This window comes from Myxocyprinus asiaticus, chromosome 14 (genome assembly GCF_019703515.2).
Source record: "Myxocyprinus asiaticus isolate MX2 ecotype Aquarium Trade chromosome 14, UBuf_Myxa_2, whole genome shotgun sequence".
Lineage (NCBI taxonomy): Eukaryota > Metazoa > Chordata > Actinopteri > Cypriniformes > Catostomidae > Myxocyprinus > Myxocyprinus asiaticus.
Window position 1 is genome coordinate 27917040 of NC_059357.1, and position 20783 is coordinate 27937822.

The 20783-nt window shown below is 47.1% G+C and overlaps 1 protein-coding gene across 1 annotated transcript in view; it reads right to left on the bottom strand.

Moving 5' to 3' along the window:
* The window catches only part of LOC127451553 (mucin-17-like), a 47499-nt gene that overhangs the window by 7968 nt on the left and 18748 nt on the right, over positions 1 to 20783 (bottom strand). The window contains exons 2-8 of the mRNA XM_051716299.1: positions 18277 to 18453; positions 11439 to 12176; positions 7589 to 10408; positions 7358 to 7459; positions 6812 to 6918; positions 259 to 317; positions 24 to 169 (exon numbers count right to left, since the gene is read on the bottom strand). Of these exons, the coding sequence (XP_051572259.1) occupies positions 24 to 169; positions 259 to 317; positions 6812 to 6918; positions 7358 to 7459; positions 7589 to 10408; positions 11439 to 12176; positions 18277 to 18453 (4149 nt within the window). The remainder of the gene's footprint in view (positions 1 to 23; positions 170 to 258; positions 318 to 6811; positions 6919 to 7357; positions 7460 to 7588; positions 10409 to 11438; positions 12177 to 18276; positions 18454 to 20783) is intronic.

A 20783-nucleotide genomic window follows, 5' to 3' on the forward strand; every position in this document is an offset into this window, starting at 1 on the left:
GTCCAGGAGGCATTTTTACTCACCCACATATGTAGCATTAGCAAGAATATCACAGTTCACCTCCTCGCACTCTTTTATAGCAGTATTCATGGCCACTCCAACCGAATCCTGGGTGGCTGGAGAACTGAGCTCAAAAAAACTGTTTACTGAGGCCACTACACTGCCAGACCTAGAAACATTCAAACAGAGATTAGTAATTGGTAACTATGATTTATTTTTTAAAAGCTGTAGTTAAGAGCTGTTGAAAGGGCCACTTACATTAAACTAAGGACATTGCTTTTTATGTAGTTTGGCTGGTTACGCAGAGCTATATTTACCTATGAGAGAAGGGGAGAAAAATCAATGATCTAGACTTATTTAGAGTGTGAAGGATATTGATTCAGGATATTGATTCAAGATTTTTTTTAAGTATTTACTTTCACCCTGAGATGAGATAGTCCAAAGTTTATTGAAACAGCTATTAAGCTATAATAAGCAATTGCTAAGTAAAAACAAAGTAATATAGATAAATATAGCAGAAACCAATTTTAAGATATTAACTCAATTAAAATATATTACATTATACTTGTGTTATATTAAAAACATAACGTTATTATTATACATATTATTATAAATTGAGTTGTAATTGTTCAGTCCCAACCATTCTTTTATATATGCACTACCGGTCAAAAGTTTTGAAACACTTGACTGAAATGTTTCTCATGATCTTAAAAATCTTTTGATTTGAAGGCATATGCTTACATGTTTGAAATTAGTTTTGTAGACAAAAATAGAATTGTGTTACCATATTAATTTATTTCATTATAAAACTAAAATGTAATAAAAAAAAAAAAAAGTTTTTGAAATTGATGACTTGGACCAAATAATAAAGAACAGCAGCCAATAAGTGCCCAACATAGATGGGAACTCCTTCAATACTGTTTAAAAATCATCCCAGGTTGAGAAAATGTCAAGAGTACATGTCTGCAAATTCTAGGCAAAGGGTGACTACTTTGAAGATGCTAAAATATAACACAGTTTTGATTTATTTTGGATTTTGTTTAGTCACAACATAATTCCCATAGTTCCATTTATGTTATTCCATAGTTCCCTATCTGTCACTCACTCGACGTTGTGTCGATGTAGTGACACTAGGGGTCACTCTTGGGATCCCCAAACACCTCTGCTTTTTTGAAAAAAGGCCAATGAGAATTGACGAGTGGAATTTGCATACCACTCCCCCGGACATATGGGTATAAAAGGAGCTGGTATGCAACCACTCATTCAGATTTTCTCTTCGGAGCCGAGCGGTTCTATTCATTGAAGCTGAATTCATCCGCGAAGTTCATTCACCTCATTTGCTGCATTCTAAGGCGCATTTCAGCGGCTTCTCCCCCTGTGCACCCGTGGAGTGCAGAGAACACCCCTGGGCGCTTCGGCAGAACAACTAAAATAGTGTATTCTAAAAAGAGTATATTTTCTTTCTAAAATAGCGGCACACACAGAACGTCTTTTTAAAGATACCTTTGCGTATGTGTGTTATTCCTGGTTGCGGTCGTTATCTCTCCGCTTCTGACAGCCACGATCGCTGTCTTACGTGTCTGGGCGCTGCCCATGCGGAGACATCGTTCATGGATGGGTCTTGTCCTCATTGCGAGAACATGACCATGGCAACATTGCGGTCCCGGCTTCATTTGTAAGAAAGCAAGCCACCCCAGCGGCTCCCCGCCTCGGTCCTTCTACCAATGGATATGAGGCCGTGCCGGTTAGCACTGGGGGAGATTTGGGGACCTCAATGGGACCACCTCCACCAGGTATCCCCCCATGGACCTGCCATTCCCCAGCACACTCGCTTGCCCCGGTTGGGTGCTCGGACGAGATTGCCGGCTCGTCTCAGGGTGAGTTCGACCTCTCGTTCGGAGCCCGGGAAGAAGACGAGTTATCGAGCGCAGCATCGGAGACTGGGCTCATCTAGTTGGACGCAGAGGCTTCGACTGGGCTTCCTCCTTCGGGAATGGTCACCCAGACCCAGGCTGATACAGAAATGACGGACATGCTTTCCCGGGCAGCCGCGAGCATCGGGCTAGAGTGGAACCCTCCACTCTCCCCTGAACCCTCGCGGCAACTGACCTCGCTCTCCGGGCGACGAATGTCACGGCGTGGTCTCTCAGGCAGGCGATGTCCACCCTGGTGGTCCAGGAACGCCACCTTTGGCTCAACTTGGTTAAGATGCAAGAGGCTGACAAGGCATGGTTCCTTGCTGCCCCCATCTCCCAGGTTGGCCTATTCAGTGACACCGTCAAGGACTTTTCCCAGCAGTTCTCGGTGGTGAAGCAGCAGACAGAGGCCATACAACACATCCTGCCCCAGCGCGGCTCAAGACCCCGCACCCCGTCTGCTCGTCACCAAGCGCGTCCTCCTGCAACAACAACACCGGCTCCACCACAGCACGCCCCTGTGGCCCGGCCCCGGTGTGGAGCCCAGCACAGGAAGCAGACGCCACCCGTTTCACGGCCGGCCGCTAAGAACCCAAGGAAGGCTTCGAAGCGCCCCTGAGACGGGCAACCCAGGGGCAAGGAGACCCGCTTCTCTGGAGCTGGTGAGCAGACCACTCCATCCCCCGGTGGAGGGCCGGGAGGAGAATCATTTGTTTCGTTTTCATTTGATTTTGCTGCATGTCCAAGAGGCTGCGGTACCCAAAAATTCAACAAAAGAGCGGTTTTCTTGTTCCCTGGGTCACATGTCTGGCAGCACGACCAAAGGGCTCGAATCCCCTTGACGTGGCACCCGTCGCGATGGCTACCTTGACGACCGCTACCTTGCGTGCGGAGATCGCTACCCTTCTGCGCAAGGGCGCGATAGAGCCTGTCCCTCCAGCAGAGATGAAGAAAGGGTTCTACAGCCCTTACTTCGTACCGAAGAAAGGCGGTGGGTTGTGACCAATCCTGGACCTGCAAGTACTGAACCGGGCTTTGCACAGACTCCCGTTCAAGATGCTGATGCAAAAACGCATTCTAGCGAGCGTCCGGCATCAAGACTGGTTCGCGGCAGTAGACCTGATGGACGCGTACTTCCACATCTCGGTCTTACCTCGACACAGACCCTTCCTGCTTTTTGCCTTCGAAGGCCAGGCGTACCAGTACAAGGTCCTCCCCTTCAGCCTGTCCTTGTCCCCTCGTGTCTTCACGAAGGTTGCAGAGGCAGCCCTTGCCCCGCTAAGGTAAGTGGCCATCCGCATCCTCAACTATCTCGATGACTGGCTAATCCTAGCTCACTCTCAAGAGTTGCTGTGCACACACAGGGACCTCGTGCTCCAGCACCTCAGCCGACTGGGGCTTTGGGTCAACTGGGAAAAGAGCAAGCTCTCCCCAGTTCAGAGCATCTCTTTTCTCGGTTTGGAGTTGGACTCAGTCTCAATGACAGTGTGCCTCATGAACGAGCGTGCACAGTCGGTGCTGAACTGTTTGAAGGCATTCAGATGGAGAACAGCGGTTCCACTGAAACTTTTTCAGAGGCTACTGGGGCATATGGCATCCTCAGCAGCGGCCACACCACTCGGGTTGATGCATATGAGACCGCTTCAGCACTGGCTTCAGACTCAGGTCCCGAGCTGCAGGGCACATCGCGTGACCATCACGCCGATCTGTCGCCGCCTCTTCAGCCCTTAGACCGACCTTGCATTTCTACGGGCTGGGGTTCCCCTAGAGCAGGTCTCCAGGCGCGTCGTGGTTACAAAAGATGCCTCCAAGACGGGCTGGGGTGCCGTATGCACACAGCCGCCGGCTCCTGGACTGGCCCGCAGCTGCATTGGCACATCAACTGCCTAGAGGTGTTGGCAGTACTGCTTGCCCTGCGGAGGTTTCGGCCATTGATCCAGGGCAAGCATGTGTTGGTTGGACGGACAACACAGCAACGGCAGTGTACATCAACTGCCAAGGCGGTCTACGCTCCCACTGCATGTCACAACTCGCCTGCCGTCTCCTCCTCTGGAGTCAGCAGCACCTCAATTCGCTACGAGCCACACACATCCCGGGCGACCTCAACACCGCAGCAGATGTGCTGTCACATCAGGTTACCCTCAGGGGAGAGTGGAGACTCCACTCTCAGCTGGTGGTCCAGCTGATTTGGAGTCGATTCAGTCAAGCACCGGTAGACCTGTTTGCTTCCCGAGAATCCTCCCACTGCCCACTTTGGTACACCTGACTGAAGCACCCCTCAGTATAGATGCGCTGGCACACAGCTGGCCCCCTGGACTACGTAAGTACGCGTTTCCCCCAGTGAGCCTACTTGCACAGACACTGTGCAAGGTCAGGGATGATGATGAGCAGATCATCCTAGTAGCACCCTACTGGCCTACCCAGACGTGGTTCTCGGATCTCACACTCCTCGCAACAGCGCTAGTAGCACCCTACTGGCCTACCCAGACGTGGTTCTCGGATCTCACACTCCTCGCAACAGCGCATGAGGGGATGAGGGGCGGCTGTCCCCCTCCACCCTGAAGGTGTATGTAGCCACTATTTCGGCTCATCACGATGCAGTAGACAGTAAGTACTTGGGGAAGCACGACTTGATCATCAGGTTCCTGAGAGGTGCTAGGAGGTTGAATCCCACCAGACCGCGCCTCGTCCCCTCGTGGGACCTCTCTGTAGTCCTTTGGGGTCTACAGGGAGCTCCCTTTGAGCCCTTGGAGTCAGCTGAGCTTAAGGCACTCTCATTGAAGACTGCCCTCCTGACTGCGCTCACTTCCATGAAAAGGGTAGGGGAACTGCAGGCGTTCTCTGTCAGTGAATTGTGCCTGGAGTTCAGTCCGGATTACTCCCACGTGATCCTGAGACCCCCACTGGGCTATGTGCCCAAGGTTCCCACGAACCCTTTTAGGGATCAAGTGGTGAAACTGCAAGCGCTGCCCCAGAAGGAGGCAGACCCAGCCTTGGCGTTGCTGTGTCCGGTGCGAGCTTTACACATCTATTTGGATCGCACGTAGAGCCTTAGAAGCTCCGAGCAGCTCTTTGTCTGCTTTGATGGACAGCGGAAAGGAAGCGCTGTCTCCAAAAAGAGGATCTCCCACTGGGTCATTGACGCCATCGCGATGGCATATCAGGCTCAGGATATGCCACCCCCTGCGGGGTTACGAGCCCACTCCACCAGGAGTGTGGCGGCCTCCTGGGCCCTAGCCAGTGGCACCTCTTTGGCAGACATCTGCAGAGCAGCGGGCTGGTCAACACTCAACACCTTTGTGAGGTTCTACAATCTCTGGGTTGAACCGGTCTCATCCCGTGTATTGGCAGGCACGAGTAGGTAAGTTCCGGGACAACTGGCCGGGTGTACCACTTACGCATAGTGCCTTTCCCCTCCCTTGAGGTGAAGACGTGCACTCTTGACTCCCAGTCGTGTTCACAGACAGTGATCCCTGGATGAATTTCCTCCTTAGCCCTCTGGCAGTTGAGTTTGCGGAGAAACTCGCTGACCGGCCCGGTACGTGCGCTAATGAGCCCCTGTACTGAGGTAGGTGCTCCACATATGCTGGTTCCCCGAAGGCGACCCCATGTGATATCTTCCACAAAATCATTTCCCTGTCGGCAAACTGCGTCTTCCTTGAGCAGAGGCCCCTCTGCCCCCAGTCGCCATGCTCTGTAGAAACTCCTCCCCCTTTGGGTAGGACCTACCAAGGGACCTCTCCACATGACATACTTTCGACAAGATTCGGTAAGACCATGTGACATATTCCACTCAAAATACCCCCCCCCCCTTTTTGGGTGGGGTGTGGTCTCCGCGGTGTCTTCCCCTTGGGAGGGACACCCCCCGACGCAGACACTTATGGCTCCCAGTCAGCTAACAAATTCCACTCTTTTTGGGGAGAAAAGAGAGGGAAAGAGGCCTCGGCTGGGCTAGCCTGTCCCTATAGTTGGGCAGTCACCTTGTCCCTGATGGACCATTTGACGCTCATAAGAGCATTGAGGGAGGTTACGTGATGGCCTGGTGTGCTGGCTACAAGGTACACAGCAGTCTGCCCGTCACACACCACCAGTTCACGTAACACAGTTCAGCTAGTTGTGGCATTTTGTATAGGGACCCCTAGTGTCACCACATCGACACAATGTCAATTGAGTGACAGACAGGGAATGTTCTGGTTACTTTCGTAACCTCCGTTCCCTGATGGAGGGCACGAGACGTTGTGTCCCTCTTTCCACAATGCTGAACTACCCGCTGAAATGCCGGGACCTGGTCTCGGCTCCTCAGCACAAAACCTGAATGAGTGGTTGCATACCAGCTTTTTCTTTTATACCCGTATGTCCGGGGGAGTGGCATGCAAATTCCAATCGCCAATTCTCATTGGCCTTTTTTCAAAAAAGCAGAGGTGTTTGGGGCTCCCAAGAGTGACCCCTAGTGTCACTACATCGACACAACCTATCAGGGAATGGAGGTTACGAAAGTAACCAGGATGTTTTGATGACTTTACTATTATTCTAAAATGTGTAAAAAAAAAAATATATATATAGTAAAGAATGAGTAAGTGTTTCAAAACTTTTGACCAGTAGTGTATATATATATATATATATATATATATATATATATATATATATATATATATATATATATACATATATCTCACCAGTATATCACCAGTATTATTTTAAAACATTTTGAACTTTTATCCAAATGTAAAAAATCTGAATGTGGTATCTAAGAGCACAATATATGATCATACAATTTTAACAACACAATTCCAGTTTATGAATGTAAATCTTTGAACTAATAAGTGAAATGTTAGTCATTAGGATAGCAGCAAAGCCAACACCAGATTCTAATGTACAGTAAGTTTGTGACCTACCGCAGAAATTATCTCATTAGCAGTTTGCTGGAATTCAGGTGATTGGGGATCCTTCATAGCATTTACAAAAATGCGGTTCACCCGAAGTGTACTGGGGAAGGTTTTAGCTAGGAATAAATAGGATGTGAAAAAGAGAGAAAGAGTGGAGGGAGAGTGTTTAAATTAGTTTGTGTTGTATTGTTCTAACCACACACATTATATATATATATATATATATATATATATATATATATATATATATATATATATATATATATATATACTGTATATATTTAATGGAAAAATAAAATTATCATATTTAAGGCTTATAGATTAGAAAACAAATTAATGATGTTTTGACTAAGGCTATCAGTCCCTAACATTCTTCCTAACATCTCCTTTTGTTCCACTGAAGAAAATCATACAGGTTTGGAAAAACATGAGGATAAGTAAATGGTCAAAGAATTTAGTTTTTTGAGTGAACTATCACTTTCATTTTTGTGTCCCCATGGCTCTAATTGAGCAATAGGGTATGTGATTGACTGAGGCTTGAGCTCTGTTACTTACTTTCTACACAGGCATTATTTAAAAGAATTGTTCCTGCCAGACACTGACAGGTGGAATTCACACAAACACCGAGGGGTGGACAGGGCACTGCAGGACAGGTAGCTATAAGAAAAAAGAACACAAAAATATGCCAGATCACTAAGGATTTAGAAAGAAGGTATTTAAGGACTGGTGAGGGTCAGAATTGCATGAGCTTGCACATGCACACAGCACACATTCACTCAAACACACCTGGTGGTGTTGTGGTGTTAGTTGGGTTAGTAGTTACATTGGGTCCATTCGTAGGGATGCCTGTGGTTAGAGGTGGTGCTGTAGCATTCCCGGTTGTAGTTAGTGGTGTGGTAGCATTCCCTGGTGTAGTTGGTGGTGTGGTAGCATTTACTGGTGTAGTGATGGAAATTGTGGCATTCCCTGGTGTAGATAGTGGTGTGGTAGCATTTACTGGTGTAGTGATGGAAATTGTGGCATTCCCTGGTGTAGATAGTGGTGTGGTAGCATTTACTGGTGTAGTGATGGGTGTTGTAGAATTCCCTGGTGTAGTTAATGGTGTAGTAGCATTTCCTGGTGTAGTGATGGCTGGTGTTGTAGCATTCCCTGGTCTAGTAATGTGTGGTGTTGTAGTGTTCACTGATGTAGTGATGAGTGGTGTTGTAGCATTCCCTGGTATAGTGATGGGTGGTGTTGTAGTGCTCCCTGGTATAGTAATGGGTAGTGTTGTAGCATTACTTTGTGTAGTAATGAGTGGTGTTGTACTGTTCCCTGGTGCAGTGGTGAGTGGTGTTGTAGCATTCCCTGGTGTAGTGTTGGGTGGTGTTGTAGAGTTCCCTAGTGTAGTGATTGGTGATGTTGTAGTGTTTCCTGGTGTAGTGATGGGTGGTGTTGTACCGTTCCCTAGTGTAGTGATTGGTGGTGTTGTAGCATTCCCTGGTATAGTAATGGGTAGTGTTGTAGCATTATCTTGAGTAGTGATGGGTGGTGTTGTAGCATTCCCTGGTGTAGTGGTGGGTGGTATTGTAGCATTCCCTAGTGTAGTGATTGGTGATGTTGTAGTGTTTCCTGTTGTAGTGATGGGGGGTGTTGTACCATTCCCTAGTGTAGTGATTGGTGGTGTTGTAGCGTTCCCTGGTGTAGTGTTGGGTGGTGTTGTAGAGTTCCCTAGTGTAGTGATTGGTGATGTTGTAGTGTTTCCTGTTGTAGTGATGGGGGGTGTTGTACCGTTCCCTAATGTAGTGATTGGTGGTGTTGTAGTGTTCCCTGGTGTAGTGGTGGGTGGTATTGTAGTGTTCACTGGTGTAGTGATGGGTGGTGTTGTAGCATTCCCTGGTGTAGTAATAGATGGTGTTGTAGTGTTCCCTGCTGAAGTCAGGGGTTGAGTGGTACCATTCCCTGTTGTAGCTGGTATAGTTAAGGGTTGTGTGGTACTATTCCCTGTTGTAGCTGGTGTAGTTAAGGGTTGTGTAGTACTATTCCCTGCTGTAGTTAGTGATGGAGCTGTGGCATTATTTGGCGTAGTTGGTTGTGTTGTACCATTTCCTGCTGTAGTAAGGGGTGGCATTGTAGCATTGCCAGGTGTTGTTAATAGGGGAGTTGTGGCATTGGATGTGAGTGGAGATGTGGTGTTACCCGGAGTAGTAAGTGGTGGGGGAGTTGTGGCATTGCCTGGTGTTGTTGTGGGTTGAATAGTAATATTGCCTAGTGTAGTTAGTAATGGAGCTGTGGCATTGGATGTGAGTGGAGATGTGGTGTTACCCGGAGTAGTAAGTGGTGGGGGAGTTGTGGCATTGCCTGGTGTTGTTGTGGGTGGAATAGTAATATTGCCTGGTGTAGTTAGTAATGGAGCTGTGGCATTGTTTGGTGTAATCAGTTGTGTTGTACCATTCCCTGCTGTAGTTAAGGGTGGTGTTGTGGCATTGCCTGGTGTTGACATTAGGGGAGTTGTGGCATTGGATGTGGGTGGGGCTGTGGCATTTCCTGGTGGTATAACAGAATATGTTGAAGCATTACCTGGGGTACTAAGTGGTGGGGGAGTTGTGGCATTGCCTGGTGTAGTTTGAAGTAGAGTTGAAGCATTGTCTAGTGTAGTGCCAAGAGTGGTAAAGGGTAAAGCAGTGCCATTTCCTAGTGTAGTTATGGGTGGAGTTGTGCCATTGCTTGGTGTTATTATTGGAGATGCTGTAGCATTAGCTATTGTAGTTTGGGATGTAATTGTAGCATTCCTTGGTGTTGTTAGCAGTGGATTAGTGACATTACCTTGTGTTGGTGTAGGTATATTAGTGGTATTGGTTGGTGTAGTTAGGGGTCCATTAGTGATATTACCTTGTGTAGGTTGAGGTGGAGCTGTGACATTGCTTTGTGTAGTCAGGGCTGATGTTGTGCTGTTGCCTGCTGTTGTTACAGGCAGAACTGTTGCATTTCCAGGTATAGTTAGGATTGAAACATGTGTGGTTAAGGGTGGAAATGTAGTTATGGGTGGAGTTGTGGCATTGTTTGGTGTTGTTGTAGCATTGCCTGATATAGTTTGTGCTGTAATTGTTGAATTTCCTGCTGTAATTAGGGGTATAGTAGTGACACTGCCTGGTGTTGAAATTGTTGCTGTGGTGTTGCCTAATGTACTAAAAGAAGGACTAGTGGTATTGCCTCTTGTAGTTAGGAATGGAGTTGTGCTGTTCACTGGTACAGGTAAAGAAGTTGTGGCATTGCCTGGTATAGTTACTGGAGGATTTGTGGCAGTTCCTGGTGCAGTTACAGGATGGTTTGTAGCATTCCCTGGTGTAGATACAGGTGGACTTGTGGTGTTGGCTGCTGTTGTTATAGTTGTAGGTGGAGATGTGGCATGGCCTGATGTAGTTAGGGGTGGAATTGTGGCATTCCCTGGTGTACTCACTGATGAAATTGTAGCATTTCCCAGTGTAATTGTGGATGAGCTTGTCATGTTGCTTTGAGTAGAAAAAGGTAGAGATGTGAGATTACCACCATGCGTTGGTATGACTGGAGTTGTGACATTGCTTGGGAATACTGTAGTTGTGCTCCAAGATGGAATGCTTGTTGGTCCTGTGTTGAGTGACATACAGCACATAATCAGAAACAGCAAAAATTAAGAATGTTCAGAATTATTCTATGATGCATTAAGAAGCCACATAAAAAGAAAAAACACAATCTCAACTTTCAGCTAAACCTGAACCTATAGCATGTTATTTATTCCATAATTAGAATGGAAATGAGCATATAAGACAGACAGTAATGTGTAATGGGTGGTGTTGTCATGTTTCCTGGTGAAGTCAGGGCTTGTGTGATACCATTCCCTGCTGTAGCTGTTGTAGTCATGGGTTGTGTGGTACTGTTCCCTGATGTAGTTAGTGATGGAGCTGTGACATTATTTTGTGTAGTTGGGTGTGTTGTATCTTTTCCTGCTGTAGTTGGGGTGGTGTTGTGGCAGTGCCTGGTGTTGTCAAAAGGGGAGATGTAGCATTGGATGTGGGTGAAGCTGTGGCATTGCCTGGAGTAGTAAGTGGTGGGGGAGCTGTGGCATTGCCTGGTGCTGTTGTGGGAGTAATAGTAGCATTGCCTGGTGTAGTTAGTAATGGAACTAGGCATTATTTAGTCTAATCAGTTGTGTTGTTCCATTCCCTGCTATAGTTAAGGGTGGTGGTGTGGCATTGCCTGGTTGTGACATTAGGGGAGTTGTGGCATTGGATGTGGGTGGGGCTGTGGCATTTCCTGGTGGTATAACAGGAGTTGTAACATTACCTGGGGTAGTAAGTGGTGGGGGAGTTTTGGCATTGCCTGGTGTTGTCGTGGATGAAATAGTAACATTGCCTGGTGTAGTTAGTGGTGCAGTTGTAGCATTATTTGGTGTAATCTGAGGTGTAGCACTGCATTGCCCAGTGTAGTTATGGGTTGAGTTCTGCCATAGCTTGGTGTTATTAATGGAGGTGCTGTAGCATTAGCTATTGTAGTTTGGGATGAAATTGTAGCATTACTTTGTGTTGTAAGGGATGGATTAGTGACATTACCAAGTGTTGTAGTGTGGGTAGGTTAGTGGTATTTTTTGGTGTAGTTAGGAGTGCATTAGTGACATTACCTTGTGTAGGTTGAGGTGGAGCTGTGACATTGCCTGGTGTAGTCAGAGCTGACATTGTGCTGTTGCCTGCTGTTGTTACAGGTGGAACTGTGGCATTCCCAGGTGTAGTAAGAATTGAAACATGTGTGGTTAAGGGTGGAAATGTGCCATTGCTTAGGGTAGTTATAGGTGCAGTTGTGGTATTGTTTGGTGTTGTAGTAGCATTGCCTGCTGTAATTGTTGAATTTCCTCCTGTAATTAGGGATGTAGTAGTGACACTGCTTGGTGTTGAAATTGTTTCTGTAGTGTTGCCTGATGTACTAAAAGGAGGACTAGTGGTATTGCCTCTTGTAGTTAGGAATGGAGTTGTGCTGTTCCCTGGCACAGGTAAAGAAGTTGTGGCATTTCCTGGTGTAGCTACAGGAGGATTTGTGGCAGTTTCTGGTGCAGTTACAGGATGTTTTGTTGCATTCCCTGGTGTAGATACATGTGGACTTGTGGTGTTGGCTGCCGTTGTTACAGTTGTAGGTGGAGATGTGACATGGCCTGATGTACTTAGGAGTGGACTTGTGGCATTCCCTTTTGTACTCACTGATGAACTTGTAGCATTTTCCGGTGCAGTTGTGGATGAGCTTGTTATGTTGCTTTGAGTATATGAAGGCAGAGATGTGACATTACCACCATGCGTTGGAATGACTGGAGTCGTGATATTGCTTGGGAATACTGTAGTTGTGCTCCAAGATGGAATGCTTGTTGGTCCTGTTTTGAGTGACACATAACACATAATCAGAAACAGCAAACATTAAGAATGTTCAAAATTATTCTATGATGCATTGAGAAGCCATGTAAAAAATAAAAACCTCAACTCTTAGCTAAACCAGAACCTACAGCATAGCATGATATTTGTTCCATATTTTGTATGGAAATGAGCATTTGAGAGGGGGAGTGAACATTTAGCAATATCTGAATGAAGAAAAACAGAACCCTGAGTCATAAATGGATCACAATCCACTAATCCAAATGTATCTAGGAACTAATTTTCTAAATAGAACGCGCATGTCCATATGCAGCTTTCAGTGAGTAAAGAAATTACGTTCAATAAAAACAGACTGTTGTGCAGCCGCTTACTGCTTTCATTTGTCATTTCTGTAGGGAAAAACACAGGAAAAAACGCTTGGTGACAGATCACTATGGATTACAATCAGTGTTTGTAATGATATGCAGTGTGAGTGCGATTGCAGATGAAAACATTCAGATCAGCTTGACATCTTTTCAGTTCTGCAGTAAAAGAAGTAGCTCAATGGTCACTTGAGGAAAACACAAAAGCCTGTCATGATGACATTGATTTTTCCTGTCATGTTGGATCCTTTTTCCTGTTGCTGGAACCATAAGGTGTGTTCAACTTCATGCAGTGCTGTGCAGACAGATCGGTACCTGACTTGAAGTAGTGCATGTCAGTTAGAAATTTTGTCCGACTTGAGATGGTGCCACCAAAGTACCTGTCTGACTTCCACTTTGTCTGCAATAATGAAAAGAAACATAGTGCAATCTGCCGTGACTGATGTAGGTTCAGCACATGATGGGAAGTGCAAATAATTTAGCTTGACGGCTCTCTTTTCAACTCCTCCCCCATCTGCAACTGGCAAATCTTGCTGATTGGTAAGTCAAGGCGCAGTTCAAGTCGAACACACCTATTAAGTCAGCAAGGAGTCCCAATGGTCAAGAGATTAACGACCTCCAGCAGGCAGACACTAATGCATACTCCGTCTCCCTCCACCTAATGGGCAATTATGTTCATGAACCTCACACCTAAAAATAACTGGAAAAATTGGCTAATGTGGCACCAACTTAAACCGCCTCAATGCCCATCCTCACTTAATTAAACATACAAAACTTCCTGGTTACTTTCGTAACCTCCGTTCCCTGATGGAGGGAATGAGACATTGTGTCGATGTAGTGACACTAGGGAGTCGCCCTTGGGAGCCCCAGACACCTCTGATCTTTGAGAAAAGGCCAAGGGGAATTGGTGAGAGGAATTTGCATGCCACTCCCCCGGACATATGGGTATAAAAGGAGCTGGCTTGCAACCACTCATTCAGGTTTTGTGCTGAGCCGAGACAAGGTCCCAGTCATTTCAGCGGGTAGTTCCTCCCCCAACGCTCCTATGAGCGTCGTATGGTCCCCTGCACCTCGGGGACAGGTTGACTGCCCAAAAATGGAGACAGGCTTCCCCAGCTGTGGCCTCTTCTCTTCTTTTTTTCTCCCCAAAAAAGAGGGAAATTGATCAACTGGGGGCCATAAGTGTCCACATTGGGGGGGTGTCACCCCCAAGGGGAAGACACCGCAGAGACCACACCCTGCCCGAAGGGGAGGTAATGTGTGGAAATACGTCACATGGTCTTACCGAGTTTTGTTGGCAGTCCCCAGTTTGTGGAGAAGTCCCCATGGTAGATCCTACTCAGAGGGGACAGAGCTCTACAAACATGGCGACCGGTGGCAGAGGGGACTCTGCCCAAGAAAGGGGAAACCATCTCGTGGAAGATACATCAGACGGGATTACAGACAGGCAACCAGTGCATGTGGAGCACCTACCCCAGTACAGGGCCTACTAGCACACATACTGGGCCGGTATCGAGTTTCTCCGCGAACTCGCCTGCCACAGAGCTAAGGAGGAAGGACATCCAGGGTCCGTGGTCTCGTGAACATGGCTGGGGGGTAAAAAGCACACATCTCCCCCTCCAGGAGGGGAAAGGCACAATGCGCAAGCAGTACACCTGTTCAGTTGTCCCGCACACTTACCTATTCATACCTGACAATACACGGAGATTGTAGAATCTCACAAATGTATTGGGTGTTGCCCAGCCCACTGCTCTACAGATGTCTGCTAAAGAGGTGCCATTGGTCATGGCCCAGGAGGCCACCACACTCCTGGTGGAGTGTGCTCATATCCCCAAGGGGGGCAGCACGTACTGGGTGTGATATGCCAAGGCGATGTAGTCAATGACCCAGTGGGCGATCCTCTGTTTGGAGACAGCGCTCCTTTCCAATGTCCTCCGAAGCAGACAAAGAGCTGCTCAGAGCATCTAAAGCTCTGCGTGTGATCCAAATAGATGCGCAAACGCACCGGACACAGCAACGACAAGGCTGGGTCTGCCTCCTCCTGGGGCAGCGCTTGCAGGTTCACCACCTGATCCCGAAACGTGGTCGTGGGAACCTTAGGCACATAGCCCGGTCGGGGTCTCAGGACCACGTGAGAGTATTCCGGACCAAACTCCAGGCACATGTCGCTGACAGAGAACGCCTGCAGGTCCCCTACCCTAATGATGGACATGAGCTCAGTCAATAGGGCAGTCTTCAAAGAGAGTGCCTTTAGTTCAACTGACTCAAACGGGGCTCCCCGCAGGCCCTGTAGGACCACGGAGAGATCCCATGAGGGTATGAGGCGCGGTCTGGGAGGGTTCAGCCTCCCCGCACCTCTAAGGAACCTGATGATCAGGTCGTGCTTCCCAAGAGACTTACCGCCAACTGCATCGTGGTGCGCCGCTATAGCGGCCATGTTCACTTTCAAGGTGGAAGGGGACAGCCGCCCCTCCAGCCTCTCCTGCTGGAAAGAAAGCACTGACCCAACTGCGCATCTTTGGGGGTCTTCACATCGGGTAGAACACCACTTAGTGAACAGACGCCACTTCAAGGCATACAGGCGCGGGTGGACGTCTTCTGCGTCCCGTCCAAGGGCCAGATGTGGAGATTCCAGAGGTCTGGTCGCGGGTGCCAGATGGTGCCCCATCCCTGAGAAAAAAGGTCCTTCCTCAGGGGAATTCGCTTGTCGCAAGGAGTGTGAGGTCCAAGAACTAAGTCTGGGTGGGCCAGTAGGGTGCTACTAGGATGAGCTGCTCCTCGTCCCCCCTAACCTTGCACAGGGTCTGTGCAAGTAGGCTCACTGGGGGGAACGCATACTTGTGCTGAGGGGACCCTCGGTCAGGGCGTACCAAAGCGGGCAGTGGGAGGATTCCTGGGAAGCGAACAGGTCTACCTGCGCTTGACCGAATTGACTCCAAATCAGCTGGACCACCTGGGGGTGGAGTCTCCACTCTCCCCTGAGTCGAAGGCAAACCGCAGGAAGGGCCTGTGTCGAGGTAAAACCAAGACATGGAAGTACGCATCCTTCAGGTCTACCGCTGCAAACCAATCTTGATGCCGAACACTTGCTAAATGCGTTTCTGTGTCAGCATCTTGAATGGGTGTCTGTGCAAGACTCGGTTCAGTACTCGCCTCTGGAGCCCATGCCAAAAAGGTGCGATGTCCGGTGGTCATGATAATGATGCCAGTGAACACCGGATATGTGACCCAGGGAATGAGGTAACCGCTCTTTTCTTGACAATGTGGGGGTGAAATCAAAAGAAAAGGAAACCAAAGATTCTCCTCCCGGCCCTCCACCAGGGGATGGAGTGGTCTGCTTACCACCTCCACTGCAGCAGGTCTCCATGTCCCTGGGTCACCCATTTCAAGGGCACTTCAAAGCCTTCCTCGGGTTTTCTCGGTGAGACGGGGGGCGTCTGCTTCTTGCAAGTGGCTCAACGCCGCGGCTGGGCCACCGGGGTGGGCTGCGGAGGAGCCGGTGTTTGTGCCGCAGAGGGATACCCTTGGTGACGAGCAGATGGGGTGCGGGATCTTGATCTGTGCCAGGGCAGGATGTGCTGAATAGCCTTCCTTTCGACTTCTTAACCGGCGAGAACTGCTGGGCAAAGTCCTCGATGGTGTCGCCGAATAGGCCAACCTGGGAGATAGGGGCATCAAGGAACTGTACCTTGTCAGCCTCCTTCATCTCGACCAGGTTGAGCCAAAGGTGGCGTTCCTGGACCATGTGGGTGGACATCGCCTGCCCGAGAGTCCACGTTGTGACCTTCGTCACCCAGAGGGTGAGATCAGTCACCGAACGCAGCTCCTGCATCAATCCCGGGTCAGAACTACCCTCGTGCAGTTCTTTTAGCGCCTTGGCTTGGTGTACTTGCAGGAGAGCCGAGGCATGCAGGGTGGAGGCGGTCTGTCCAGCAGCAACGTAGGCCTTAGACGACGTAAACCTACAGGCCCTGGACGGGAGTCTAGGGTGGTTCCTTCAGGTGGCGGTGTTTTGTGGGCACAGGTGCACCACAACCACCTTATCCACCTGGGGAATCGCCGAGTACCCCCTGGCAGCCCCACTGTCGAGGGTAGTGAGAGCAGAGGAGCTGAGAGACCAGGTCCAGGCAGTGAAAGGTGCCCGCCATGACCTCGTAAGCTCCTCATGCACCACCGGGAAGAAAGGGACCGGGGCGGGGCGCAGCTGTGAGCAGCATTCTGAGCCCAGGAGCCAATCGTCAAGCCGCGAGGGTTCAGGGGGGAATGGAGGGTTCCACTCCAGCCCGACGCTCGCAGCCGCCCAGGCAAGCATGGCCGCCAGCTCAGCCTCTTCGCGAGCCCCGAATGAGACTGAGAACACTCCCTGAGATGAGCCGGCAGTCTCATCCCAGAACTCGACCAGGGCAAACGAGCTTGCTGGATAATGTGAGGTCCGTGGGGGGTTACCCGGTGGAGTGGCTCCCATTGGGGTCCCCAAATCGCCCCCAGTGCTAACCAACACGGCCTCATACCCGTAGGTAGAAGGACCGAGGCGGGGAGCCGCTACGGTGGCTTTCCCTCTGACAAAAGTAAGCCGCGACTGCAATGTTGACATGGTCATGTTCTCGCAGTGTGGACATGACCCGTCCACGAATACTGTCTCCACGTGGGCAGCGCCCAAGCACATAAGACAGCGATCGTGGCCGTCAGAAGCAGAGAGATAACGACCGCAACCAGGAATTAAACAGAAACGGAAAGACATCTTTAAAAAGATGCTCTCCGTCAGTGACACTCTTTTAGAAGGAAAATATACTCTTTCAGTAGAAGAATATACTCTTTTAGCTGCTGAAGTGCCCAGGGGCGTTCTCTCCACCGGTGCACAAGGGGGAGAAACCGCTGTAATGCCCCATAAATCCAACAGCTTTTCGAGGTGTAATTCAGCTCACTGAACACAACCACTCGGTTCCGAAGAGAAAATCTGAATTTATACCTGTATGTCCGGGGCAGTGGCATGCAAATTCCACTCACCGATTCCCATTGGCCTTTTCTCAAAGATCAGACGTGTTTGGGGCTCCCAAGGGCGACCCCCTAGTGTCACTACATCGACACAATGTCGAGTGAGTGACAGATAAGGAACATTAAAATCTTAAAAACCACTTTTAAAGGTTGAATGATAAGTCTGACCACAGTCTAATATGCTTACAAGGGTAATGTATTATGGCTCTCCATCTTCAACCAGCAAAGTATAAAGATAAGTCTATTGTAATATTTGAGGACGGAAAGACTGAACTTTCATTTCATTTCAGTTTTTATTTAACTCCATGAACAATCTATAAAATTTATGAAATGTGTCATTTTTCAAATATGATAAAATGCAGATGTTTATTCCTGCAGCAGAAACCTGTGAGTGTAGACATGGATGTAGGTTGATGGTTTTTAGCATTGGCTGTGAAAGGCATGTTGGTTGTTGATGTGTGGTAAGATGTGTTACATGAAGGTGTGAGGATTGTTGTGGTACTGTTGAAGCTGGTTGTGGACAAAGAAGAGTCTGAAGTGCTAGAGTTGGTTGATGTAAATTCTGGAGGAGCAGAAGATGCTGTTGTATTAGTTGAGGTAACTAAGAGGAACAATAGGTGATGTGGTATTATTTTTTAAACAAAGCTTTATAAAATGGTTTCATTTTTAACTGAATATGTAGAATTAAGGGTTGTGGTAGTGGAATGGGCAGATGTTTTATTGGATGTAGTGAAAGAGTGCTTACCACCAATAACAGTAGAAGTAACATTAATTGTGCTAGTTGTGAAATCACTGGGATTTGTGGAGTTTGTGGTAGATGAAACTTCCTCAGTCTGTCTCGTTGTCAAGGCAATGCTGCCTGTGGAATTGGTTGTCATAGATGTGGTTGTGTTGAGAGCCTCAGAGGTTGTAGCTATTACAGCTGTGAAAACACAAATTTTGTCAGGTAGTATGATACAACAAATTCATGCAATCATGATGTACATATTACAATCTGCAATGTGACTGCTAGTTTCCTTTTGGTCAATTTCCTGTAATTCTATAAGCAGCGTTGAGGAGTAACGGAATACATGTAACAGGATTACAAATTTCATATGATGGAATGTGGGTATCTGTATGTTTTGTGTTTGTGGAGCAGACTGGTGAAAACAAATTTCCCTCTGGGACAATAAAGACCATCTATCTAAATTTAACCCTTAAATGCAAAATTAAAACCCTTAATTTTCCCAAACACTGTTAAGTATTCAGGTCTTTAGACCCAGCACTTATATCATCAAAACCGGATGTACAAAATGCCCAGATAGTGTCAATATTGTCCAAATATTTTCAAGACAATTAGAAAATAATAAAATAAAATATTTTATATGTAAAATAAATTATTTGTATATATATATATATATATATATATATATATATACAGTTGTGCTCAAAAGTTTGCATACCCTTGGAGAATTTTTAATATATGTACCATTGTTAAAGAAAACATGAGTGAGCAGGCAAAACACATTTCTTTTATTTCTAATGGGATTCATATTCAAATGTAGGTTATAACATAATGGCACAATCATAAAACAAAACATGGCAACAAAGAAAAAAATGAAATGACCCCTGTTCAAAAGTCTGCATACCTTTAGTTCTTAATACTGTGTATTGCCCCCTTTAGCAACAATGACGGTGTGCAGTCTTTTGTAATAGTTGTCTATGAGGCCCCAAATTCTTATAGGTGGTATAGCTGCCCATTCGTCTTGGCAAAATGCCTACAGGTCATGCAAAGTCTTTGGTCGTCTTGCATGAACCGCACGTTTGTGATCTCCCCATAGTGGCTCGATGATATTAAGGTCAGGAGACTGTGATGGCCACTCCAGAACCTTCACCTTTTTCTGCTGTAACCACTGGAGGGTCAACTTGGCCTTGTGCTTATGGTCATTGTCATGCTAGAAAGTCCAAGAGCGTCCCATGCACAGCTTTCGTGCAGAAGAATGCAAATTGTCTGCCAGTATTTTCTGATAACATGCCATCTAGCCATCAGTTTTCACAAGATTCCCTGTTTCTTTAGAGCTCACACACCCCAAAACATCAGTGAGCCACCACCATGCTTCACAGTGGGGATGGTATTCTTTTCACTATAGGCCTTGTTGACCCCTCTCCAACCATAGCTTCTTATAGTTGTGACCATAAAGCTCTATTTTGGTCTCGTCTCTCCAAATTACAGTGTGCCAGAAGCTGTGAGGCGTGTCAAGGTGTTGTCGGGCATATTGTAACAGGGCTTTTTTGTGACATTGGCGCAGTAAAGGCTTCTTTCTGGCAACTTGACCATGCAGCACATTATTGTTCATTTATCGTCGTATTGTGCTCCTTGAAACAACCACACCATCTTTTTCCAGAGCAGCCTGTATTTCTCCTGAGGTTACCTGTGGGTTTTTCTTTGTATCCCGAACAATTCTTCTAGCAGTTGTGGCTGAAATCTTTCTTGGTCTACCTGACCTTGGCTTGGTATCAAGAGATCCCTGAATTTTCCACTTCTTAATTAGTGATTGAACAGTACTGACTGGCATTTTCAAGGCTTTGGATGTATTTTTATATCCTTTTCCATCTTTATAAAGTTCCATTACCTTGTTACACAGGTCTTTTGACAGTTCTTTTCTGCTCCCCATGGCTCAGTATCTAGCCTGCTCAGTGCATCTACGTGAGAGCTAACAAACTCATTGACTATATATACACAGACACTAATTGCAATTTAAAAAGCCACAGGTGTGGGAAATTAACCTTTGATTGCCATTTAAGCCTGTGTGTCACCTTGTGTGTCTGTAACAAGGCCAAACATTTAAGGGTATGTAAACTTTTGATCAGGGCCATTTGGGTGATTTCTGTTATCATTATGATTTAAAAAGGAGCCAAACAACTATGTGATAATAAATGGCTTCATATGATCACTATCCTTAAATAAAAGACAGTTTTTTTTTTGTTTGTTTGTTTTTTTTTTTGCATGATCAATGCCAAAATTTCACAATTTCTGCCAGGGTATGCAAACTTTTGAGCACAACTGTATATACACAGTACTGTGCAAAAGTTTTAGGCACTTGATGATTCACAAAAACATTTGTCTTAAGATGGGTATTTATATCTTCAGCTTTAGTGTGTCAGTAGGAAAAATACATTTTAGACTCCCAAATATTACTTTTGCAAATATAAAAATTATAATAGAAAAACAGGGCACTCTGCAAGAGATGACATTGCCCCCATAGAGCCCCC